Source organism: Geospiza fortis, unplaced genomic scaffold (assembly GCF_000277835.1).
Source record: "Geospiza fortis unplaced genomic scaffold, GeoFor_1.0 scaffold875, whole genome shotgun sequence".
In the NCBI taxonomy this organism is placed as follows: Eukaryota; Metazoa; Chordata; class Aves; order Passeriformes; family Thraupidae; genus Geospiza; species Geospiza fortis.
The window spans coordinates 17,998-26,210 of NW_005054737.1; the positions used below are offsets into that span (position 1 = coordinate 17,998).

Below are 8,213 nucleotides of genomic sequence, written 5' to 3' on the forward strand. Positions count from 1 at the left end.
GAGCGGCTGAAGCAGCGGGCAGAGGAGGAGGCGCAGGCCAAGGCACAGGCGCAGGCAGATGCAGAGAAGCTGCGGAAGGAGGCTGAGCTGGAGGCAGCAAAACGGGCGCAGGCAGAGCAGGCAGCCCTGAGGCAGAAGCAGCTGGCCGATGCTGAGATGGAGAAGCACAAGAAGTTTGCCGAGCAGACGCTGCGGCAGAAGGCGCAAGTGGAGCAGGAGCTGACCAAGGTGAAGTTGCAGCTGGATGAGACAGACCACCAGAAGGGCATCCTGGATGAGGAGCTGCAGCGGCTGAAGGAGGAGGTGACAGACGCCGTCCGGCAGAAGGCCCAGGTGGAGGAGGAACTCTTCAAGGTCCGGGTGCAGATGGAGGAGCTGGCCAAGCTGAAGAGTCGCATCGAGGAGGAGAACAAGGCGCTGATCCTCAAGGACAAGGACAACACGCAGAAGTTCCTCGCGGAGGAGGCAGAGAAGATGAAGCAGGTGGCAGAGGAGGTGGCCCGGCTGAGCGTGGAGGCGCAGGAGGCTGCCCGCATGCGGCAGCTGGCTGAGGATGACCTGGCGCAGCAGCGGGCGCTGGCAGAGAAGATGCTGAAGGAGAAGATGCAGGCGGTGCAGGAGGCCACGCGGCTGCGGGCCGAGGCTGAAATGCTGCAGAAGCAGAAGGATCTGGCGCAGGAACATGCCAAGAAGCTGCAGGAGGACAAGGAGCAGATGCAGCAGCGCCTGGCTGAGGAGACCGAGGGCTTCCAGAAGACGCTGGAGGCTGAGCGCCGGCGGCAGCTGGACATCACGGCTGAGGCTGAGCGCCTCAAGCTGCAGGTGGCAGAGATGAGCATGGCCCAGGCCAAGGCCGAGGAGGAAGCCAAGCGGTTCAAAAAGCAGGCGGAGGAGATCAGTGAGAGGCTGCATGAGACTGAGCTGGCCACACAGGAGAAGATGACGATGGTGCACACCCTGGAGATCCAGCGGCACCAGAGCGATGAGGATGCCGAAAAGCTGCGGAAGGCCATCGCTGACCTGGAGAAGGAGAAGGAGAAGCTGAAACAGGAGGCAGCGCTGCTGCAGCAGAAGGCAGAGGAGGTACTGGGCTGCGGGTTCCCCTTAGTGGCAGTGGTACACAGGGAGGCTGTCCCTCTTCCCAGCCAGCCCACACCATCCCTGGGCCGGTCCCCAAGGACCATCACTGGGGATGGTGGGGCTGGACCCCTGTGCAGGTCAGGGACGTGTGCAGAGTTGTAGGCGGTGGAGCAAACCCCTCAGGCAGCGTCGGAGCAGGACTCCAAACCCCTGGAGCCATGGAGGTGGGATCTCCACCTCCTGGGCTGACTCTTCCACCCTGTGGCATGTCCTGCCGTGTTCCTCTCTGTGCCCAGCTCCCAGCCTGAGTGCTGGGGGTTCCCTTGTGTCCTTCCCCTGGTCATCCTGCCTCATGTTGTGTGTGGCTCCCTAACCCAGGCTCTGCTCCTTAGCTCTTACCTGATGTGGAGAGTGTGTGGGTGACTCTGTGCCTCCGTGCCACCCCTGCTGCCCGTCCCCCTGCCTCAGCCCACCCTCAGTCCCCTACTGCCCTCCTGGGTGTCTGACTGCACTGTTCTCTCTCCCACCCCAGATGCAGGTGGCCCAGCAGGCTCAGCTCCGTCAGGAGACACAGCTCCTGCAGCAGAGCTTCCTGACGGAGAAAGATGCCCTGCTGCAGAAGGAGAAGTTCATTGAGGAGGAGAAATCGAAGCTGGAGAAGCTCTTTAAGGATGAGGTGAACAAAGCCCAGAACCTGAAGGCAGAGCAGGAGCGGCAGCAGCAGGAGATGGAGCAGGAGAAGCAGCAGTTGAAAGCTATGTTAGACGAAGCCAAGAAGCATCAGAAAGAAGCTGAGGAAAATGTCCGGCACAAGCAGGAGGAGCTACAGCAGCTGGAGAGGCAGCGACAGCAGCAGGAGAAACTTCTGGAAGAAGAGAACCAGAAGCTGAGGGAGAGGCTCGAGCAGATGCAGGAGGAGTACAAGGCTGCCCTGGCCCAGAGACGGGAGATCATGATCCAGACAGATGACCTGCCTGGGGAGGCGGTTACGACAACGCAGCTGCTGGACGTCAAGGCTGTGCCCAATGGCCGGGATGCAATGGACGGCTTAGCCCAGAATGGGGAGCCGGAGTTCGCCTTTGACGGCATCCGGCAGAAGGTGTCAGCAGAGAAGCTGGCTGATGCCGGCATTCTGAGCAGGGAGAACTTGGACAAGTTGGTGAAGGGTGTTGTGAGTGTGGGCGAGCTCTCTCAGAGGGAAGATGTCAAGAAATACCTGCAGGGCAAGAGCAGTATTGCCGGTTTGCTGATCAAACCCTCCAACCAGAAGATGAGCATCTACGAAGCCATGAAGAAGAAGCTGCTCAGCCCAGGCACAGCACTGGTGCTCCTGGAGGCACAGGCTGCTTCTGGCTTCATCATTGACCCTGTGCGGAACGCAAGGCTCTCGGTGAACGAGGCGGTGCGAGAGGGGGTGATCGGGCCAGAGCTGCACAACAAGATGCTGTCGGCCGAGCGGGCTGTCACCGGCTATAAGGATCCGTACACAGGTGACAAGATCTCCCTGTTCCAGGCCATGCAGAAGGATCTCATCGTCAGGGACCACGGCATCCGCCTGCTGGAGGCCCAGATTGCCACTGGCGGCATCATCGATCCTGTCAACAGCCACCGCCTGCCTGTGGAAGCCGCCTACAAGCGTGGCTACTTTGATGAGGAGATGAATCAGGTCCTGTCTGACCCCACTGATGACACCAAGGGCTTCTTCGATCCCAACACTCAGGAGAACCTCACCTACCTGCAGCTCATGGAGCGGTGCGTGACTGACCCGGACACAGGGCTGTGCCTCCTGCCACTCACTGACCAAGCAGCCAAAGCCGGAGAGCTGGTTTACACTGACAAGGAAGCCAAGGACGTCTTCAAGAAGGCCACAGTGACAGCACCGTTTGGCAAGTTCCAAGGGAAGACGATGACCATCTGGGAGCTCATCAACTCTGAGTACTTCACTGAGGACCAAAGGCGGGACCTGATCCAGCAGTATAGGACTGGCAAGATCACAGTGGAGAAGATCATCAAGATTGTCATCACGGTTGTGGAGGAAAGTGAGAGAAAGAGCCAGATGTGCTTTGAGGGCCTGCGGGGCCCCGTGCCCGCTGCCGAGCTGCTGGAGAGCAAGATCATCAACAAGGACCTCTACAACCAGCTGCACCAGGGCAAGAAGTCCGTAAAGGATGTGGCAGAGATGGAGTCCGTACGGCAGTACCTGAAGGGCACAGATGCCATCGCTGGCGTCCTGGTGGAGTCTACGGGCCAGAAGCTCACCTTCTACGAGGCTCTGAAGAGAAACTTGCTGAAGCCAGAGGTTGCCCTGTCCCTGCTAGAGGCACAAGCTGCCACTGGCTACAACATTGACCCTGTGGGTAACAAGCTCTTCTCCGTGGACGAGGCAGTGAAGGCCGAGGTGGTGGGGCCGGAGTTCCACGAGAAGCTGCTGTCGGCGGAGAAGGCAGTGACCGGCCACAAGGAGCCCTACACCGGGGCGACGGTTTCCCTCTACCAAGCACTCCAGAAGGGCCTCATCCCCAGTGACACTGGGCTCCGGCTGCTGGACGTCCAGCTTGCCACTGGTGGCATCATCGACCCCGTCAACAGCCATCGGCTCCCGCTTGAGGTCGCGTACAAGCGCGGCTACTTCGACCCAGAGATAAACAAGGCTCTGACTGAGTTCCAAGATGAAGCCAAGGCTTTCTACTGTCCCAACACCCAGGAACACCTCACCTATGCCCAGCTGCAGAAGAGCTGCCACCGCGACAAGCAGACTGGCCTGTGCCTGCTGCCCCTGTCCGACAGGGCAATCCAGTCACAGCAGGAGGAGGTCTACACCGACAGCCAGGCCAAGGAGTGCTTCGACAAAGCAACCATTGAGGTCCCGGTGGGCAGCATGAAGGGCCAGACAATGACCATCTGGGAACTGATCCACTCTGAATACTTCACAGAGGAGCACAGGCGGGAGCTGCTCCGACAGTACAAGACCGGCAAAGTGACAATCGAGAAGATCATCAAGATTGTGATCACCATCATCGAGGAGGCAGAGACCAAAAAGCAGGAGAAACTGACATTCAGTGGTCTGCGGGCTCCAGTGCCAGCCAGCGAGCTGCTGGAGTCCTGCATCATCAGCAAAACCCAGTACGAGCAGCTGAAGGAAGGCAAGAAATCAGTGAAGGACCTCTCGGAGACAGATGCGGTGAGGAGATTCCTGCATGGCAGCGACTGCATTGCCGGTGTCTATGTGGAGGCCACCAAGGAGAAACTGAACATCTATGAGGCCATGAGGAGGAACCTGCTGAGACCCAGCACTGCCGTGGTCCTCCTGGAGGCCCAGGCAGCCACTGGGTTCTTGATCGACCCCGTGAAGAACCGTAAACTGTACGTCAACGAGGCGGTGAAGGCTGGCATTGTTGGGCCTGAGCTGCACGAGAAGCTGCTGTCAGCTGAGAAGGCTGTCACGGGCTACAAGGATCCCTACTCGGGCGACACCATCTCCCTGTTCCAGGCCATGAAGAAGGGGCTGATTGTCAAAGAGCACGGCATCCGCCTGCTGGAGGCCCAGATCGCCACCGGCGGCATCATCGACCCCGTGCACAGCCACCGCCTGCCCGTGGAGGTGGCCTACAAGCGTGGCTACTTCGATGAGGAGATGAACCGGACCCTCTCCAACCCCAGTGACGACACCAAGGGCTTCTTCGACCCCAACACTCAGGAGAACCTCACCTATGTGCAGCTGAAGGAGAGGTGCATCGAGGATCCTGAGACGGGCCTGTACCTGCTGCCTCTGCGGGAGCCTGAGAAGCCAAAAGTGGTGGAAACCACTCACGTGTACACAGAAGCAGAGACACGGAAGGTGTTTGAGGAGACCCAGGTGGACATCCCTGTGGGCAGCCGGGCAGGCTCCTCCATGTCACTGTGGGATGTCATGCACTCGGACCTGCTTCCCGAGGAGCAGCGTAAACATCTCATGGAGGAGTTCCAGTCAGGCCGCGTGTCCAAGGAGCGCATGATCATCATTATCATCGAGATCATCGAGAAGACTGAGATCATCCGGCAGCAGAATCTCACGTCCTATGACTACGTCCGGCGCCGCATCACAGCCGAGGACCTCTTTGAGGCCAAGATCATCACACAGGACATCTACAACTTGCTGAAACAGGGCTCCAAAACCTTCCGGGAGCTCCTGGATGTGGAGACTGTCTGGAAGTACCTTTACGGGTCGGGCTGCGTGGCTGGCATCTACATCCCCTCCTCCAAGCAGACTCTCAGTGTCTACCAGGCGCTGAAGAAGGGGCTGATCAATTCCGAAGTGGCCCGCTCCCTCCTGGAGGCCCAGGCAGCCACCGGCTTCATGATCGACCCCACGAAGAATGAAATGCTGACTGTTGATGAGGCGGTCAGGAAGGGCGTGGTGGGGCCAGAGATCCACGACCGGCTCCTGTCCGCAGAGAGGGCTGTGACCGGCTACAGAGACCCCTACAGTGAACAGAAGATTTCCCTCTTCCAGGCCATGAAGAAGGATCTCATTCCCAGCGAAGAGGCCCTCAAGCTCCTGGACGCCCAGATCGCCACCGGCGGCATAATTGACCCTCACCTGGGCTTCCACCTGCCCCTGGAGGTGGCTCTCCAGCGGGGCTTCATCAACAAGGAGACGTACGACATGCTGTCGGAGCCCAGCGAGGTGCGCAGCTACGTGGACCCCTCCACAGATGAGAAGCTCAGCTACACACAGCTGCTGAGGCGGTGCCGCAAGGACGAGAACTCCCGGCTCCTCCTGCTCCCGCTCTGTGACACACGCAAGCTCACCTTCCGGGGCCTGAGGAAACAGATCACGGTGGAGGAGCTGGTTCTTTCGCAGGTGATGGATGAAGCCACAGCCCAGCGCCTCCAGGAGGGTCTCACCTCTGTCGAGGAGGTCTCTAAGAACCTGAAGAAGTTCCTGGAGGGCACCAGCTGCATCGCTGGTGTCTTTGTGGACTCCACAAAGGAGCGTCTGTCCATCTACCAGGCCATGAAGAAGGGGATCATCCGGCCTGGCACTGCCTTTGAGCTCCTGGAGGCACAGGCAGCCACGGGCTATGTGATTGACCCCATCAAAGGCCTCAAGCTGACAGTGGAGGAAGCTGTGCGCATGGGCATTGTGGGCCCCGAGTTCAAGGACAAGCTGCTCTCTGCCGAGAGGGCCGTCACTGGCTACCGGGACCCCTACACCGGAAAGCTCATCTCCCTCTTCCAGGCTATGAAGAAGGGTCTGATCCTGAAGGACCATGGGATCCGCCTGCTGGAGGCACAGATCGCCACAGGAGGCATCATTGACCCCGAGGAGAGCCACCGCCTGCCCGTGGAGGTGGCCTACAAGAGGGGCCTCTTTGACGAGGAGATGAACGAGATCCTGCTGGACCCTAGTGACGACACCAAGGGCTTCTTCGACCCCAACACAGAGGAGAACCTCACCTACCTGCAGCTCATGGAGCGGTGCATCACGGACCCAGAGACCGGCCTCTGCCTCCTGCCTCTGAAGGAGAAGAAGCGGGAGAGGAAGACCTCCTCCAAGTCCTCCGTCCGCAAGCGCCGGGTGGTGATCGTTGACCCAGAGACAGGCAAGGAGATGTCCGTGTACGAAGCCTATCGCAAGGGCCTCATTGACCACCAGACTTACCTGGAGCTGTCAGAGCAGGAGTGCGAGTGGGAGGAGATCACCACCTCCTCCTCTGATGGCGTGGTGAAGTCAATGATCATCGACAGGCGCTCGGGGCGCCAGTATGACATCGACGATGCCATTGGCAAGGGTCTGATTGACCAGTCAGCCCTGGACCAGTACCGTTCGGGCACCCTCTCCATCACCGAGTTTGCTGACATGCTCTCTGGCAACATGGGTGGCTTCCGGTCGCGGTCGTCCTCAGTTGGATCCTCTTCCTCCTACACTGTCAGCCCAGCCCTGTCACGGACCCAGATCTCCATGTGGACTGACCCAACCGAAGAGACTGGGCCAGTGGCAGGCATCCTAGACACGGACACTCTGGAGAAGGTGTCCATCACGGAGGCGATGCGCCGCAACCTGGTGGACAACATCACAGGGCAGCGGCTGCTGGAAGCCCAGGCTTGCACCGGGGGCATCATCGACCCCAACACCGGTGACAAATGCACCGTCGCCGACGCGGTCACCAAGGGCCTGGTTGACAAGATCATGGTGGACCGCATCAACCTGGCGCAGAAGGCCTTCTACGGCTTCGAGGACCCGCGGACCAAGACAAAGATGTCGGCGGCGCAGGCCCTGAAGAAGGGCTGGCTGTACTACGAGGCCGGGCAGCGGTTCCTGGAGGTGCAGTACTTGACAGGGGGCCTGATCGAGCCCGATGCCCCAGGCCGTGTCTCCCTGGATGACGCGCTGCAGAAGGGCACCATTGACGCGCGGACTGCCCAGAAGCTGCGGGATGTCAACACCTATTCCAAGTACCTCACCTGCCCCAAGACCAAGCTCAAGATCTCCTACAAGGACGCCATGGACCGGAGCATGATCGAGGATGGGACTGGCCTGCGGCTGCTGGAGGCCTCCTCCCAGTCCAGCAAGGGCTACTACAGCCCCTACAACATCAGCAGCGCTGGCTCCACCTCTGGATCACGCTCAGGCTCTCGCACTGGCTCCCGCTCAGGCTCCCGGCGCGGCAGTTTTGATGCCACCGGCTCCAGCTTCTCCATGACCTTCTCTTCATCCTCGTACTCCTCCTCAAGTTTTGGGCGCAGATACACGGGGGGTACCCAGGGCACCGTGGAGGAGGCTGCCCTTGCCCTTGCCCTGGCCGCGTCCAGAAGCTGCGGGTGGGAGGCGAGCAGGGAGTGCCCCGGGGTGTCTGGGCCCCTGCTCCACGTGGCCTGAGACCTGCCAGCCCTCCGAGGCGCCGCCTCACCCGCTCCGCATGTGGCAACGCTGCTGGCTAATCACTAGTATTTTTTTTAATTTTGAACCTCCACTCTTCTCCCAAAGCAGTGCCTCAAGTTTAACCAAAAAGACAAGACTAATAAATTAATATATGCGAATGTGCTGACAGTGTTTGTATATTAAGAGATGAGAGAATACACACTACCCTCTCCACCCTGCGCCCCAGGAGCCGGACACCGTTCCTGCTCCTGGCTGTGCCAACCCCGCC

General features: G+C 59.7%; 2 protein-coding genes across 2 annotated transcripts in view; both read left to right on the forward strand.

The window, feature by feature from the left end:
- The window catches only part of LOC115949065, a 14,776-nt gene that overhangs the window by 4,784 nt on the left and 1,779 nt on the right, over positions 1–8,213 (forward strand). The gene's annotated exons all lie outside the window — the stretch shown is intronic.
- On the forward strand, positions 19–8,107 carry PLEC (plectin). Its single transcript, XM_031065330.1, has 3 exons — positions 19–228; positions 334–1,083; positions 1,613–8,107. The coding sequence occupies exons 1-3, from the start codon at positions 157–159 to the stop codon at positions 7,940–7,942; spliced, it is 7,152 nt and encodes a 2,383-aa protein (XP_030921190.1). The 5' UTR covers positions 19–156; the 3' UTR covers positions 7,943–8,107.